The 18,729-nt window shown below is 44.2% G+C and overlaps 1 protein-coding gene across 1 annotated transcript; it reads right to left on the bottom strand.

The window, feature by feature from the left end:
* Nucleotides 1-678: 678 nt before the first annotated feature.
* Nucleotides 679-17,990, bottom strand: LOC147418257 (uncharacterized). Its single transcript, XM_086506755.1, has 9 exons — nt 17,404-17,990; nt 17,094-17,288; nt 1,931-2,162; nt 1,780-1,850; nt 1,599-1,694; nt 1,400-1,518; nt 1,223-1,328; nt 956-1,041; nt 679-887 (listed from the first exon to the last, which is right to left on the bottom strand). The coding sequence occupies exons 1-9, from the start codon at nt 17,531-17,533 to the stop codon at nt 723-725; spliced, it is 1,200 nt and encodes a 399-aa protein (XP_086362881.1). The 5' UTR covers nt 17,534-17,990; the 3' UTR covers nt 679-722.
* Nucleotides 17,991-18,729: the final 739 nt, after the last annotated feature.

The following is an 18,729-nucleotide window of genomic DNA, read 5'->3' on the forward strand; positions in this document are numbered from 1 at the left end:
ACAGAAATTATTTGAATGTGAGCCTTCCAAAAGGACAATGGTCGTGCTCACAGTCATGTCTACTTCCTACTCCTGCCAGTCACTGGGATGAGCAAACTCCGAGAGCAGAATGTGAGCAAAAGCTGGTGGGATCACTGTCATTGACCTGACCAATAGACTACTGAGACACCTCTCCATCTGTGCATCGCATATTGTTTCCCCCAATACCCCTCTCGCAATTTCAAAAATGAATACACATTGTCCGCCCGGACATAAAGTAACTATACTCACAAAGAGCTTTTTTATAATACAATGGTAATGAATTTACTGTCCTTTGCACATTCCACATAGCAACTATGCATTTTCCACCTATCAACTACAATAAATACGATTTACCATTTTCATTACAACCAATCTGTAATCAAGCTTGAAGTAAAAGGACATTTAGGGATCTTGTCCTCAAGTTTACAAAGTACTAATTCCCAATATGAAGACTAGAAGTGCCCAAATAGAAGCAAGCAAGCACGCATAGATGTACGTACGTATTTAGGTGGGAAAATCGGGTCACTCTAACTAAGTGAGCTCCTCGTGCTTTTTACATTAAGAAAAATAAGTAGATTAACAAATGGAAAGACCACCTCCTTCACAGACATAATAATAGCAACAAACTAATCGAGTCACATAAATGATAACATAGTCTTGGGGGCAATGTCATGAGATTCTATAAATGACATTTGTAAAGATCAAGAGGGGTATAGCCCCCAATACAAACCATTGTCAGACCAACCTTGTGAAATGGATAACAGGGCAGCTACATCATCAACAACCCAAAGAGGACCAATAGAGCTTTTTGATATCTCAAACATGAGCAGTGGATAGCAAGATGCTATAAGCTCTTCAAGATATTGCTGAATCAGAGGTTACTACACAAATAAGCTTCCTTTCCACTTTACATATAAGCTTACTCTTCCAATACATGGTACACCGTTGCACCGTTCTCATGTCCTGTGCGAAGGCGTCCTAGCTTTACAAGTAGCAGCAGGGATGGCTTCAACTTGGTCCCTAACCAAATGCAAACAATGGCATGTAAAACTCGGCACAACCCAAGAAACACAATGTTATTGACAACAAGAAAGACATGGCTAGATTCTTCCCCACCACTAATCTCACATTGTGAACCGAGGACAGATCCTACAAGAATAGGATTCAACTTTTACATAAGGACAGCATCTACACTGCATACCAGCATTTAAAGCCACAATGTCTTCCTGATCGAGGGCAGACTGGTGGCTACCAGCTTCCTTATTGGCAAGAACACCATACATTTTGTCAATGATTTCATTTAAATCCTGTATCCATAACAAGAAATTAGGACTTTGTTTCAAACTTAAGGACTCTAATTAGCATACACTAGCCGAACCTCGAAAGAGATTTGCATTTTCAGCCATGTTGGGCAACTAGAATACTCATATTCATCCACAGGCTTGAAGAAAGGCACATCATAACCAGGTACGTCGGTTCCGGTATGTTCCTCCTCAGCTGGTGACAATGATATGAGACAGAACTCAGCTTGCATGTATGAGAAACACTAGCCTTATCTCCTGTTTTGACAAACTTGCCTGCTGAACCTGTCGAGGAAGGAGCGTTCTCTTGCAAAGCTTGATCAGCTCCAAAGCTCGTTGAACAAATATTGTAGTCGATGCTCTGGCTTGAGTCTAACTAATAATGCAATGTCTAATGAATACCTGTCTTAACAAGAAAATGTAGCAAAAATGACACCAATCTCATTGGTGTTCTTACCTCCTTCAGCCAGGCATGCAAGGCCAGCAGCCGATAGTCCAAGGTCTTGCAAGCTAAGAGTTCCTGGGTAACTATGTAGCACTTAAGGCAAAGCTCAGCCTAGCAAGCATATGCACATACAAATCTTCAAATGCACAATAGAGCAGGATACAAGGAACCATACTGCCCCCCTTCGTTTACTCCGCCGTATGCACATAACCCAAGTGGCTGTTTGACTTGGCTCAAGATTGATAGAGACTTCTTAGCCTCATTCACTGGTGCAATCATTCCATCCATATTGGAAGAGATTAAATGAGTAGGTACCACTGCTTCCAAGCTCAGCTCAGACAGATCAAACGACTTTGCAGGCTCGTCTGATCGGTCATTTGCTGGAAAATCTGACACTGCATACAAGAAACATAATGTAAATTACCTCATCCTACAGTAACCGAGCACAATAAATTGCAGTCTTATTAAAGAAATAATGTTAATGCAGTATCAACAGAAGGCAATTACAAGAAGGACAACAAGATTGTAATATACTGCAAAAAAACTTTGCTTGGCAGTTCCCAACTACTTGTCGTATAGTTACACATTCAAATTTAGCATTTGCCTCCTTCAATTAGCATGCTTGGCCATTTCACATGCCTTGCATTTTCCAAGGGCCGACTCTCTCTCTCTCTCTCTCTCTCTCTCTCTCTCTCTCTCTCTCAGATACAGATCACTCTAGCTCGACATGCAAGACGCCCAACCAGAGTACTAACCATGGAGGAGGTTGATGAGATCCGACAATGACCGATGAGAGATTTCATTTGAACCCCCCAAACACACCCCCCCCCCCAACCCCCTATAGCTCGCCTCAATTCCGAATCAGCTTCAGATTCATTTCCTTTTTTCCTCTTTCCTTATTGATTTAGCGTTAGTTCTTTGTAATTTCCATACTTAGACATGATATCAGATTCACCAATTGTAACTTTTTGGTCTCATAGGTCATTTTGGCCTTTCGAAGACGTTAATATAACATTTCATTTCATCTCTCTCTCTCTCTCTCTCTCTCTCTCTCTCTCTCTCTCTCTAGGGATGGTGATATCATTCTCCTAGGGGACTTCAATGCCCGAACGGGCAACTCGAAGACAGTCTTCTACGACACTTCAGATAAGATGCTTAGAGAGTTGGATGTGGATGAGTTGGGACTTGGCAGATGCTCAGATGACAGAGAGCAGACGAAGTATGGAAGATACCTCATGGAAATGACGACTACACGTGGATTAGCCATACTTAATGGTTTACAGCGATTTCCTGGAGCAGCCGGTTTCACATGCTTCCCACATAGACTGAGGCCAGTACAGTGGATTATGTTATGACACAACCGAGCTTTGTCCCCTGCATTCAAGATTTCACATGTCCGTTAAATTTCAGTATAGTACAACCCAGACATCAGGAGGTAGGTCACACACCCACTATACATTTACACCAGAGACTGATTCCATTTATACAGAGGAGATCTGGGACCATCTATTGGAAGGCACAGCTAGCACAAATGGTACAGACCTCTAAGTGGAGGAGTGCACCACTCTACTGACTGAGACACTGCATGGGGCTGCATCAGTGGCATACCCACACACTCAACCGGCAAGAGACAACATTTTGGGAGTATGCCCCAGAATAGTTGGTATGATGAGGAGTGCAGAGAGATGAGAGCCCAGCTTCAGAGGATCTTATCTTAGGAGTCATCACTTACAGACAGTCTCGGATTGCTTTCCGACGCCTTGTGCGACGGAAGAAGCGAGCTTACCTAGCTCAGATGGAGCAAGACTTATATCAGATGTTCTTGAGTAGGGACTCAGGAGAGGCATGGCGACTCTTCCATGAGCACTCCCCTCCCCCAGTGATTACTTCACCTGATGTGTGGGGCAATATGCGACATCAGTATATACGGTTCCTGGACAAGAACCCCTTCCAGACCCTACCAAGCCTTGCCCAACTACGAGCGCTTTCTTTACATCTGAGATGGTACAAAGGGCTATCGACAAGATGAGCACCGGGAAGGCATATGATCATGACGGTCTAGTAGCGGAGCACTTTATACATGCCAAGGATATGCTGATGGAGGTTCTCGCAGTGTTGTTCATTCGTGCCATGTGTGAGGGGTTACCTGAAACCGGCCTGTTCAATCCAAAAAGAGTGGTAAACTTAAGACTTGATCCTTATTTGCTTTCACCCATTTAATTTGTCGCCCACTTTACCTTCCTTTACCTGTACTTTCAAGACACTACAAAGGGGAAAGGGATACAGGCTGCTAGAATGCACCTGTATGAGAAGACCGTTGGCCCCTAACTTGGGTGCCCCTTTCGGTATTTCTTTATTGTTTAAAAGAGGGAATAAACGTTGTGGTTCCCTACAAGCTGCCCCGCACAAGCTTGGCTGAATTTCAACTGTTCCAACCCGATTTCGGCAACATAATTGTACTAGGACCCTTCACAGTCAGTATTCCAACGCATTGAATGACTTTCCCGACGCATACGGGCACTTTGCAAAACCTGGCGAGAATCTGCAGCACGCTGAATTCTCTGTTTTCAGCCCCGAAAATGCGCCAGATCACCTGTACAGCGGTCCCCTCACGTCCCCGAACCTCCTGGGAGTATTAGGGACTGTTTAGGGCCAAAACCCTAAACCTGCAAAAATACACAGCAGGCTGTAATTTACTATTTCGGGCTCCGTTTCGCGTGTCAGTCGCATCCGTAGCAAACCCTCGAGCTCTTGCACTTGTAGGGCTACTTGCCCTTTGAATCGGACGAGATTTTTGATGTGAAACCTCTCCGAATTCACCTGCACCTGAGGGGGATTAGCCGCTAGCTAATCCAATACATGTGCAAGAGGCTCTTGCCTCGGCAATCGTGCATGAACCCACACAACTGTACATTGGTCAATTGAAAAGCCCACAAGAGGGGCATAACATACTGCCATAGAGGAGAGAGAGGGCAGTGCGTAGCGTGCAAGGCATCACTCTTGGCACCGCACTGTACATAAAAGGGAAAGGAAGCACTCCATAGCTCTTAACCTGTGACAAAATCTGCAAATGAGTCCCTCCTCCCTTCAAAATCAGCGCCATTTCTTCATGCATGAGGAAAGTGCACAGAAATGTGCCACTTGGCACATTTACAGCCTATTTCCCGTTTCGGGGTTGCCGCCTAAAAATCTCCCAACCTGTTGCCCAGTTGACTTCACGGCAGAGTAAGAAAATGTTCCCCTTGTCATTCCAGAGATAATGACGCAAACACATTTTCAGGTCCCAAAATAGCAGTTCCCTAAATTTTAGGAGATGCTGCCATTGTATCTTTCTAGGTCATCTGACCCCCTTTGTACATTGCAGCCACACCCAGAACTGAAATGTAGCCTCTGTAGCAAAGGATTCCACTTTGGCTAGTCAATGACCCCACTTTGGCTAACCATAGTCTTTGTCCAACCTTAGTGCTCTCTTGCCCTCAGGCCTGGACTCCCTCTGAACAGTTCCACACTAGCTATGCAATGCAAGGCAGTTAGATTTTCCGAGGGGTGTTTCCAAAAAGTGAAAATGAATCAATAATAAGAAAGAAATCAGCAAAAAGGATAGATAGTAGTCACACGTTGGTGACATACCCCCCTCTTGAAATCTCAAACGTCCTCGTTTGTATCTATGTCGTACATGCTCACAATCAACACTGATGTATTCAACACTTGTCGACACATGTACGACACATACATGCTCATTGTCAACCCTGGTGTATTCAACACCTTGTCGACACATGTATTGCTTGCGTGTGAATCCTGTCCCAACGACATAGTGGTAGCTTCGCACTGTGCCATTGCTTTGAGTCACTAACTTTCCAATGACAAAATGGTAGCTACATATTTTGCCACTGTCTTTTAGTAGACGTTGGGCCCAGTAACACTTTCGAGCATACCCAAACCGACAGTTTAAGAATGCAATTACACATGTACCCTTTAATAGAAGCAATTACTGTATCCTTGACAAACTGACAAGAAATACTCACTTCTATAGCACTAACCAAACTTTTGGACATTCCATAAGAGCAATTGCCAAACTGACAATCTGTACAGCTCTAACATTCATGTAACATGTACTTGATTTGAGCTCACTTTAAATACCATGTACATCATTTGTTTCAAAAGCCATTGTCACACTGACAATCCATGTAGCTTTGAAACTCAAGGGGTCAAGGTAGGTTGCAAATCGAAGGCTTCAAGGTAAAGTGATAACACAGTTGGTGACTCTGCAAGTTCACCTTCTTCCATCCACTTAGCATCCATTGGTGGATAGTTTCTGAACTTTACCATGTAACGCCTAGCAACCTTGCCTTTCACTTTCCTTTCTTTATGTGCCAAAATCTGTTCCGGGACCAAGATCTCGTCGAGTTCCTCGACTTCCGGCTGATCTTCAGCTGGCATATCCTCTGGCACATCACCCACATAGGGTCTGAGAAGACTCACATGAAACGCATTGTGAATCTTCCAACTGTCAGGCAGTTTCAGCCTATATGCAACATCACTAATTATGTCGCACACTTGAAAAGGCCCATAGTAACGCATGCTAAGCTTTGGAAACAGTCTTTCCTTGCCCTTCATCTTCTTTAATCTTGCCTTTTCAAAGCGTAGAAGCACCCAATCAACAAGTGAAAATACCACTTCACGACGGTGACGATCAACTACTTTCTTTTGCTTTGCCTGAGTCTTTTCTAAGGCCACTTTGACCTTCTTGTACATTTCATCCATGTCCTTAACATACTTAACTGCTTCAAATATCTTGTCCTTTGTATGCAGTATGGGAGGAACTTTCTTGCCACCTTCAACTATCTCAAAAGGTGCCTTGCCAGTTGATGAATGCACTGTATTATTGTATGCATACTCCACCAATGGCAAATACTGCTCCCATTTTCCTTTATGCTCTGACACATAGCACTTCAGCAGATCTAGGACAGTAGAATTTTCCTCTTCTAACTGCCCATCTGTTTGAGGATGAAATGACGAAGAGAATTTGAGCGTTGTGCCCATATTCTCAAATAAGCCTCTCCAAAACAAACTTGTCATGCATGGATCACGATCACTAACAATCGACTGTGGCATGCCATGATACTTGAAAATATTGCTCATAAACAAGCGTGCCATCTGATCTGGCTTTATTTTCTTCCTGACAGGAATAAAATGAGCCTGCTTGCTGAATCTGCAAATGATGGTCCAAATACCATCGTTTCCTGTCTGCGTTCTCGGAAGATCAAAGATAAAATCCATAGCAATACTTTCCCATGGTTTATCTGGAATAGGTAGTGGTTGCAATAACCCTGGTGCCTTTTGCCTGTCAAACTTGACCTTCTGGCATATTAGGCATTCTCGCACAAAGGCATCCACATCTCTTCTCGATGTAGACCAGTAGAAGAATGTCTCAACCGCTTTAACTGTAGCATCGATACCACAATGCCTTGCATACGGTGGGACATGACTCTCTTCCATAACTTTGCATCGCAATGGCTTTGTGACACACAATCTGCCATGCATCATCATGAACCCATCTTTGAGAAGATAGTGTTCATGACGTTGTCCATCCATTAGCTGCTCGAAGACCCTTGCAAAATCTTCATCATTTGCATATTGTTCCCTCATATCATCAAGTTCATGATGATAAGGAATTGACACAGCTGAAATTTGTGGCTTCCTTGACAAGGCATCAACCACAACGTTCTTCTTGCCTTCCACATGCACAATCTGAAAGTGGAACATGGACAAGATATTTGCCCATCGCATATGCTTCTCAGATAACTTTGCCTGTGTCAAGAAGTATCGCAAGGTCTGATGGTCCGTTTGGACAACAAAGTCTGCACCTAGCAGGTAGTGTTTCCAACTTAAGAGCGCATGAATCACGGCCTGCAGTTCTTTTTCATAGACTTGCATAGTCTTTTCTGGCCCTTGAAAGATTCTACTCTCATAGGCTACTACCCTGCCATCTTGCATTAGCATTGCACCAATGCTACTACCACAGGTGTCACACTGGACCACAAATGACTTCTTAAGATCTGGCAACACAATGACTGGATCTGAAGTCATCTTTTTCTTTAAGAGATTAAAAGCTGAAATCTCTTTCTATGTCCATCTAAAGGTGACTGCCTTCTTTTGAAGAGCATGTAAAGGTGAAGCAATCTCAACGAAATTTCGGATAAACCTTCTGTAATAGGAGCATAGTCCCAAGAAACTTCGGACATCGTGCACCGTCTTCAAATCTGGCCATGACTTGATCGCTTCAACTTTTGCAGGATCCATTCTGACACCATCCTTTGAGACAATGTGTCTCAGAAAGTGAATCTCTTCCATAAAAAACTCACTTTAAGTGAATCTCTTCCATAAAAAACTCACTTTTCTTTGCATTGATGGGCAACCTATGACTGCGTAGCTCTTTGAACACAATGGCCAAGTGATGCCTATGCTCCTCTTCATTCTTTGAGTAGACTATCATGTCATCAAAGAATGTACCAACAAACTGCTGGTGTGGACGGAAAAATCTGTCCATCATCCGGTTGAACGTAGCAGGAGCATTTGTGAGACCAAAGGGCATCACTAAAAATTCGTAAAGGCCAAACGTTGTTCTAAAAGTAGTCTTGTGCACATCCTCTAATCTAATGCGGATTTGATGGTACCCACTCTTTAGATCTATCTTGCTAAACATAGCTGCTCCTTCTAATTTGTCCAGAATATCATCAATTCTAGGTATAGGGAACCTATTCTTGATGGTATTCTTGTTCAATGCACGGTAGTCGATGCACATACGCCATGAGCCATCCTTTTTCTGCACCAACAACACTGGAGAACAGAATGGGGATAAACTGGGCTGAATCAACCCCTTTTCTAACAGCTCCTGTACTTGGCCCATTATCTCTTTCTGTTGAGCCGCACTAACCCTGTACGGAGGCTTATTTGGTGGGCTACTGCCTGGCACCAAATCTATCACATGGTCCTCGGGTCTCTCTAGCGGTAATTGAGACGGTAATGAATCGGAAAAACGGTCACTATACTGTTGTAAAAACATTGACCTTTCTTTATCTAGCACAGATAAATTTGATTCATCACAATCTGACACTTCACGTGCAAAAACCAAGTACGCAGAAAGATGCTTTTTCATTACAGAAGTAATAGCAGAAGCTGATACAGTGGGAATAGACTCCCCTTTAAGCTTTACATCCAGAATGTGAGTCTTTCCCCTGCTCTGTACAGTGATCTTTTTGTTGTAGGCATCCATGATTCCCTGTACACGAAATAACCAAGGAATACCTAACAACACATCACATCCGTCCAGTGGCATGATGTAAAATTCTTCAGCATCTACATAGGACTGGATATGTAGGCGCAACTTTCCGATGATGGGTGTCACAGCCTCTGTATGGCCAGGACATGCCAAACCTGGATCTGTTGTATACCCCATCTCTTCAGGTCTGATTTCCAACTTTGAAGCCAATTCTGGGGAAATGAAGTTGGCTTTGGCACCTGGATCAAAGAAGATAAGCATTGTTTGATCCCTGACCTTTCCCCATGCTCTGCAAAGCTCACTTGCATCTGAATTTGGCTTGTCGCCCACCATATCTGGCACTAGACCAGCCATGAGCTTCTTTCCTTTCCTGTCCTCCTTGTCTTCAGAATCAGCTGGCCTTTTCTTTGTAGGACAATTGTAAGCGATGTGGCCAGGCTGCTCACAGATGAAGCATTTGTTCTCTGACCTCAAGACCTTCTTTTGCTCTTCCGACTTGCGAGAAAAACGTCTTTTCCATTTCTTTGTTGGTCCCTTTTCTGATTCAACGGTAGCTTTGCCTTTCCCTGCGTTGGCTGGCTCCCGAGTCCCTTTAGGAACCTCATTGGGAACGTGCTTCTTCGCTGAATTTTTCTTGGCTGATCCTTCCTTGACGCCAGTATTGAATTCACAATCTTCTCCCTTGAGCAAACCATTGCCAGTGTTTGCTACCTCGATGAGCTGCGTCAAAGTAGTGACTTTGGTCTTCGTACAGTACTTTCTCAATCCTTTGGGTAGGCCACAAGAGTATTTTTCAATCTGTTCTGTCAATGGCACAAACCTATAGGAAGTTACTGGAAGTAGAGCTTTCCAAAACTTCCGATTGTAGTCATCCAGATTCTTGCAAGTGGCAGCATTAAGCTGGTGCCATTCTATCATGACATCTGCTTCAAAGTCATCAGATAACCATGCTGCTGCAAAAAACTGCTTGAAGTAAATCCATGTGGACGGAGCTTGCCCTTGCAGCAATAAAGTTGTCCACCATTGTCCCGCATTCCCTGTCAAGAAAGTGGCTGCCTTGCGGACCTTTGAAGCCTCTGTAAAGTTTCCCCCTGCATAGGCCTTGTCAAACTGCTGGAGGAATGAGAGAGCCTTCTTCCTGTCATCAAACCCTGTAAAGGTTGTGAAAGTCACACCTTTACCACCTTCTTTGTACGGAGTTGGCCTCTCCAGCGGCATTAAATTGTCATATGGAAGTGACTGAAACATGGGAACACTGTTAGGGTTCATTTGTGTTCCCTGACCGCAATTAAGTTGACCTGGAAATGCCATATTTGGCTGCTGATTTGTAATTCCAGCCATACCAAAATTTGCATGTGGCATCCCAAATTGGCCCTAAGTGCTTTGAAACCCTGGTAGCATGCCCATGACACCATACATGGGGTTAGGCATCATCGTTTGAGCACCTCCGAACATTGTTCTTGGCATGTAAAACTAATTTCTAGGTGCATGACCAGCCATGCTCTGGAATACCAATCCACCTCCAAAATAGCCAGGGTGTACTGAAGGTGGTGGGAAGACTTGATGCATAGCATGTAGGTTGCTTCCCTGCCCATTAGAACCAGCTATAGGCTGCTGAAAAGTGGCTGTCTGAACTGGTATAGCTTGAAAGACTCGCATCTCAGCCACCTGTTCTTGCACCTTAGGGACAAGTTGTGGAGACTGCATGTTCTCCGTTAAGTGTACAGGTGTTTCCATTGACTCTGCAGTATGAATCACCTGTGCTCGAGCCTTAACAGGCTTTTAAATGTGATCCAGTGACCCAACTTGCTGAGACGGAAGAGAAGGTTGCAGAAAGGCTAAAAACCTCGGATTCTGCATTACTTGTGTGAACATAGCCATAGTAGTAGCCAACTCGGTCCTGAATATATCATCATCCGTCTGTGGTGGTCTTGAAGACTCACCCACTTCATTTGTTTGACCCTGTGAAGAGGAAACCTCTTCAGTCACATCATCTGGTCTGTCAGCCATAATTGCAATTTCCTATGTCTGGTCTATGATCCCCTGTGTCTTCAAGCCCAAACTGACCAAGGCTCACTTCTATAGGAAAAAGTGATTTAATCCCATCGATGGAACCATGAAACCGGCCTGTTCAATCCAAAAAGGGCGGTAAACTTTAGATTTAGACTTAATCCTTATTTGCTTTCACCCATTTAATTTGTCGCCCACTTTACCTGTACTTTCAAGACACAACAAAGGGGAAAGGGATACAGGCTGCTAGAATGCACCTGTATGAGAAGACCGACACCAAATTGGCCCCTAACTTAGGCGCCCCTTTCGGTATTTCTTTATTGTTTAAAAGAGGGAATAAACGCTGTGGTTCCCTACAAGCTGCCCCACACAAGCTTGGCTGAATTTCAACTGTTCCAGCCCGATTTCGGCAACATAACTATACTAGGACCCTTCACAGTCAGTATTCCCACACATTGAATGACTTTCCCGACGCATACGGGCACTTTGCAAAACCTGGCGAGAATCTGCAGCACGCTGAATTCTCTGTTTTTAGCCCCGAAAATGCGCCAGATCACCTGTACAGCTCCTGGGGGTGTTAGGGACCATTTAGGGCCAAAACCCTAAACTTGCAAAAATACACAACAGGCTGTAATTTACTGTTCCGAATTCACCTGTACCTGCGGGAGATTAGCCGCTAGCTAATCCAGTACTTGTGCAAGAGGCTCTTGCCTCGGCAATCGCACATGAACCCACACAACTGTACATTGGTCGATTGAAAAGCCCACAAGAGGGGCATAACATACTGCCATAGAGGAGAGAGAGGGCAGTGCGTAGCGTGCAAGGCATCACTCCTGGCACCGCATTGTACATAAGAGGGAAAGGAAGCACTCCATAGCTCTTACCCTGTGACAAAATATGCAAATGAGCCCCTCCTCCCTTCAAATTCAGCGCCACTTCTTCATGCATGAGGAAAGTGCACAAAAATGTTCCACTTGGCACATTTATAGCCTATTTCCTGTTTCGGGGTTGCCACCTAAAAATCTCCCAACCGGTTGCCCAGTTGACTTCACGGCAGAGTAAGAAAATATTCCCCTTGTCATTCCGGAGGTAATGACGCAAACACATTTTCAGGTCCCAAAATAGCAGTTCCCTAAATTTTAGGAGATGCTGCCATTGTATCTTTCTAGGTCATCTGACCCCCTTTGTACACTGCAGCTACACCCAGAACTGAAATGTAGCCTCTGTAGCAAAGGATTCCACTTTGGCTAGTCAATGACCCCACTTTGGCTAACCATAGTCTTTGTCCAACCTTAGTGCTCTCTTGCCCTCAGGCCTGGACTCCCTCTGAATAGTTCCACACTAGCTATGCAATGCAAGGCAGTTAGATTTCCCGAGGGGTGTTTCCAAAAAGTGAAAATGAATCAATAATAAGAAAGAAATCAACAAAAAGGATAGATAATAGTCACACGCTGGTGACATTACCTAAGACTTGGAGGTTGTCTAATATTGTGCCCATCCTCAAGGCTGGTGACCCTACAGAGCCTGGGAACTACCGCACTATTATGGTTGAACACACATTGGCACGGTTGTATGCATCTATTCGGGAGCAACACTTGAGTAATTGGGCAGCGGACGAGGGTGTACGAGCAAAGGGTCAGGCCGGCTTCAGGAGGGGTTTCTCCACTCTTGATCATATTCTGACACTTAGGGCCATCATTGAGGAGGGCAGAGCACATGGGAGACGGATCTATTGTAGCTTTGTGGATTTTAGCAAAGCATTTGACATGGTACCAAGAGCTCGATTGATGCGCAAACTACAGGAGATGGGGGTGCCCATAGAGGTGATTTGGGGGATTATGGCTTTGTACAGATCAATGATGGGACATGTACGCACTCCGGAAGGGGTATCTGATTTAGTTCACTCTACTATTGGAGTGAAACAGGGCTGCCCATTGTCTCCTACTCTATTTGGTATGTATGTTGATGAGGTGTATAATTACATTGACAGAGAGGGTGACAGGGGTGCCCAGCTGGCAGGGACGTGGATCCCATTGTTGCTATATGTTGATGATATTGTGTTGATATCTGACTCACCAGAAGGTATGCAACGACATTTGGATGCACTACACAGTTTTGCAGAGGATAGTAGATTGTGTGTAAACCTAGGTAAAACCAAGGTTATGGTGTTTAACACCACACCGCAATGGGTCAGGAGATCAACACCTACTTTCAAATATGGTCAGGAGATTGTGGAGTATACAAATGCATACACTTATCTGGGGGTAGTCTTTATTGGGCCGAGATTTTCTTTGAGAAGAGCAACAGAGACTAGACTAACTAGAGCTGATGCGGCTCTGGGAGGAATGGAGAGGATGTGTTTGCAGGTTCAGTTCCAGGAACCTAGGACAAAGCTATGGCTCTTTGATACTTCGGTTGCCTCTACTATGTTATACGGGGTGCAGGTTTGGGGACCTTCTGTAGGCCAGGATGGTTGGAGGCGTATGGAGAAGCCCCTGGTATCTATGATCTCTCGGCTGATTAGAGCCAAGGCTTCCGTACCGCATGATATCATTCGAGCGGAATTAGTTGCCCCCCCTATGGAGATTGAGGCGCTACCAGATTAGTCTCCTTTGTACACAGTCTATGGGATACTACCAGAGACAGATATGCCAGGGTGGCTATAGAGTCCTCCAGACAATTAGCTCTTAATGGGGATACATCATGCTGGTATGCACAGATGGCATCATGGTTTCAGACACATGGTTTCACCATGGACAGATTGCCTCCTTTTCAATACTCTCTACAAGCACCCTTGAGGTCTCTGACACGGGTAGAGATTAATAGACTCATTCGTCGGGATCTGATCCAGCTGGACACGAGGACATGGATAGAGCTGATACAGGAGTTGGGCACAAAGATGGCTTTCTATAGAGAGCATCTTCTCCACCTCACGGGGGATGGGTTTGTGATTCGACCTAGCTATATAGACACGCATCTTTCTCATGGTTTGCGTTGTGTCATTGGCTAGATACGCACGTCCTCACATCAGCTCGAGATTGAGACTGGCAGATTCAGAGGGACACCAGCAGATAGCGGGATATGCCGCTTATGCCATCTAGAGCCAGAGACAGAGGTACATTACATATGTCATTGCACAGTGTACTATGAGATACGAGGCCGTTTTCATTGTCTCTTCAGAGAAGGTTTTGGACCTCTATCTAGGGTCATGAGTTATGAGGATCAGAGATGTCTTGGGCTATATCTACTTGAGTTACACAGACATAGAGAAACTTTACTGAGGAGAGCTGGAGAGAGACAACCCCAGAGACAGATTTCTTTACACTAGATAATGTAGACCCAGAAGAACAGACAGAGGAGCAGCCAACAGTGGAGAGGTCTGCCCGCACTACTAGCATTCTCATAGACCGAGCATTGGAGCTAGGGAGATCTAGACGACCCCGATGGAGAAGAGGAGCTACACAGTTGCGAAGGAGGCTACAGCAAAGGATTCGAGCCATACTTGTTCGTCGTCCAGAGTGCAGATGAAGATGGATCGCTACTTCCCTCCCATATTGTCTACACATTGTACTACTTAGTTCACACATTTCACGCCTTTCACCTTTCACACCTAACAGCTTAGTTTAGGATTCCACATTATTTATATTTTGTTATCCTAGTTTAATTTATTTTGTTAATCTGGCTTTGTATCAGATACACCGCATTGTAACTTTCTGGTCTCATAGGTCACTTTGGCCTTTTGAAGACGTTAATATAACATTTCATCTCCTCTCTCTCTCTCTCTCTCTCTCTCTCTCTCTCTCTCTCTCTCTCTCTCTCTCTCTCTCTCTCTCTCTCTCTCTCTCTCTCTCTCTCTCTCTCTCTATATATATATATATATATATATATATATATATAGACTTATACGTCAGAATCTGATTCAGCTAAATACTAGGAGCACATGGATACAACCAACACATGAGTTGAGCATAAAGATAGCTTTCTATAGAGAGCATCTTCTCCAACTAACAGAGGATGGATATGTGATGAGATCGGCCTATATGGACACTCATTTATCCCATGGGATACGATGTGCTATTGGTCAAATGTGCACATCATCGCATCTCAATTAGAGATTGAGACTGGCAGATTTAGGAGAGTACCAACAAAGGCCAAGATTTGCCAATTGTGTCTCATAGAGCCAGAGATAGAGTTTCATCACATTTGTCATTATCCCATATACTATGAGATACGAGGCCGCTCTCATCGAGAGGGCTTTGGACCGTAGCTCGAATCATGAGATATCAAGATCAGAGATGGCTCGTCGGCCCTCGAGTTGTTTTTGCTAGAGCTGGGTAGACACAAGGAGAATCTCTTGAGGAGATCAGACAGTGGGAGACATTCACAAAGGGAGATCACTGACTTCTTTAGAGCAGGGACTCAACGGTCAAATGAGCAAGCTTCATAGCAGACTTCAGAGCCCATCTATACTGGAGGTATATTAGTTGACAAGACCATTGAGCTCGGGAGAGCTAGACACCCACGTCTACGAGGGCAACCACAACATCGACGGAGGCTTCATCACAGGATCATGGCCATTCTAGCACGACGTAGGAGGCGTCCAATACGACTATTTACAAAGGCGGACATTGACGATGCTCTTCATCAACCAATGCAATACTTTCTCGGACAACTCGCGATGCCGAGCATCCTTGGGCATCATTAACGATGATGATGATTGTAGTCTTTCACTTTACTTCATTTTTTATCTTGTGCCCGAACGCTATATTAGATCCACCAAGATTGTATCAGTTTGGTCTCATAGGTCATTTTGGCTTTTTGAAGATGTTTAATATAACATTTTATTTTATCTCTCTCTCTCTCTCTCTCTCTCTCTCTCTCTCTCTCTCTCTCTCTCTCTCTCTCTCTCTCTCAACCATAGCAGCTACGATACGGTACGGGACGTTTAATACACGGTGTACAATACGCGTACTAGACTTAATTTTTGAGAATCAAAAATAAAATACGTCAACTTTTTTAGATATGATATTTCAATAAGAACAAATGAAGCAATTCATAGACCTACTCAATGACTTTTCAATATTTAGCCATAGCATACATAAACAAGCACCATGAAGCTCTAAAACACAATTGATCAAGTAGAAAAAGACATGTTTTGAGCAAAAAAACGTTAGAATAGAAAATGTTATGAGATGTATTGTAAGTTTCAATACGGGACGTCGTGTATTCTAAATAAAATAAGTGTACTTTAGCCCCTCTCTCTCTCTCTCTCTCTCTCTCTCTCTCTCTCTCTCTCTCTCTCTCTCTCTCTCTCTCTCTCTCTCTATATATATATATATATATATATATATATATATATATATTGGTTATGCCATTTCCCTCTTGAATAACAGATCTTGAGCTCAACTCTTCTCGTCGGATAGATCTTTAAGGTCTCTTCGGATAGTTTCCTACGACATTAAAACAATCTTCTTCTTCTTCTTCTTCTTCTTCTTTGACTACCTCATTCAAGAAATGAGAGCCTTGATCACTAACTAACGCAATCGGAAGGCCAAACCATACAGAGATTTGCTGATACCAGAATTTAGCAATCGTTCACACGTCCGCTTTGGTAATTGACATGGATTCCGCCCATTCGGTCAAATAGTCTATTGCGACTATGATATATTGGCACTTGGTTTTTTGGGCTGGGGGTAGTGATCCAATGAAATCAATGCCCCACCTGGCAAAGCTCGTGTGCTAATGATTGGTTTTAAGGGTAGTTGATTATAAGTGGTTAGAACCCAACGTTTTTTTTGGGGTGCATGCATACAAGCCCCTTTTGAAAATCTCAAAAAATAACAAGACTTCAACCTAGAAGATAATTTCTTACTCATTGAAAGGCTTCAATTGCCATGATTACAGAAATGACAAGAATTCTGAAAACTAACTTGAAACAACCCTTTCTCTCAAATGACAAAATTCTGAAAGTTAACTAGAAAAAAGAATTAGCTTTGTCTGTATGTTTCTCTCTCTCATTATAATTTATCCTTACCTGGTGTGTATCCATATTCTTTGAGGCGCTCTTCAAGGGCATTTATTCCTGCCTCATTCTGTTTATAGATTTCCATGGAATGTCCCAAAAGTTCTTGAAAAGAGATGACTTCTGTGGTCTTGGATTCAAGGTTTTCAACCGCCTCAGCTGTGGACGACACGCGATCGCTTAGGGTTGTGAGGAGGGAGGACAAATCTGCAAAAGGACATGTTAAAATTCCCAAGACCTGATAATCCAAAAGACAATGTATAGTACTCAAGGGGTATGAGTTGGAGATTGGAAAGCAAAACAGAGGAAGGAGATGGGTTACTTGGAGAAGGCTGAGAGGAAGGTGGGTGAATCACAGATGCGCGGAGAGTAGTGCAGGAGGTCTCTAATCGCACGCAAAAGCTCCGGAGCTGCATACAGAAATCGGCGATACTGGAACTGCAGTCGTCCATCCTCTCTCTCTCTCTCTCTCTGTCTGTGCCCGCCCTTATTGAAGGTTTGAATTCAGACTCCACTTCAGCGGCTTTCCCACCTTGCGCGCAGCCCGTTAAGGGTTACTAATACAGCCGGCCGCCTTCGACGGCCCCTTGTAATGAGCACATAGACTCCAGCCAGCCGGCTTAAAGGGGGGTCTGCAGGTACGTGCACTGACGTGACCAACACTTTTTGTCGGACCAAGGCTCACTCTCCCCACGGGCAGGCTTTCTTCACCCTTTGCAGTCTCTTCCCTCGTCCTCCTCTCCTAGCTGGCAGTTTCTGGACCTTCGATCCTCCGGCACGCAGCCCTGTTGTGCTCAAGATTCACTCGATGGCAGCCGGCTACCTTCCTCCTCCCCCTTGCTGGCTGGTTGGACGCACCAGCTCCATGTGCTAGGGCTATCTTTCTCTCTTCCTCTTTCTCACGTGCACAGCGGCTTCTCTCAATTTTGTTTAGCCTTCATATCTCAAATTTTGACACGTGTAAAGTGCTCCCCCTTTCGCCATATTATGTTAGTTTAGATCTAAGAGGGGTCCCCCATAGACCCTCTAGATCGAGGGTCCTCTTGCCTTGTTACGATAGCATATTGCCTCTCCTCTACTTTCGGAGTAAACCGCTCAAAAGGCTCCTGCAACTTCGATGGAGGGTGGTTGAAGTACCCCACTTTCACGGGTAATCTAGTCAAAAGAAATGAGATCGAGTCCTCTGCATGAACCTAAACCGGAAGGGAGTGTGCATAACGGGAGTATGGGGCTGCATTTTCTTTGTCTACGGCCCTTGACATGCTTGGCAAGCCCTCCATTTTCTTTGGTTTATGGGGAAGCACCCTAAGGCCCACATAAGGTAGGCCAGAAAGTAGAGGGGCGACAGACAAAAGTTCCCTTATAAAAATTAACAAACGCATCAACAATATACAACTTTTCCAACGTAGAGCTAAAAAAAGAAAACGAAGGTCTTGTCTTTGAGCTGGCACCCATGGCGTGCATGTCTAGTGCTCCAAAAGCTTGTAAGTGGTTTTCGAAGTGACACACAAGACACCCACGACTGCTCCTCCAATAACGGTGCTCCTCTCTACTTTAGAATCCAAACCTGCTCATCATAGCACGCAAAACAGTCTCAGTAATCATGAAAGTTGCCTACAATAAAGAAGAGGCACGGGCAATAAGTAAG

Source organism: Adiantum capillus-veneris, chromosome 30 (genome assembly GCF_014529385.1).
Source record: "Adiantum capillus-veneris isolate H3 chromosome 30, ASM1452938v2, whole genome shotgun sequence".
NCBI classification, from domain to species: Eukaryota; Viridiplantae; Streptophyta; class Polypodiopsida; order Polypodiales; family Pteridaceae; genus Adiantum; species Adiantum capillus-veneris.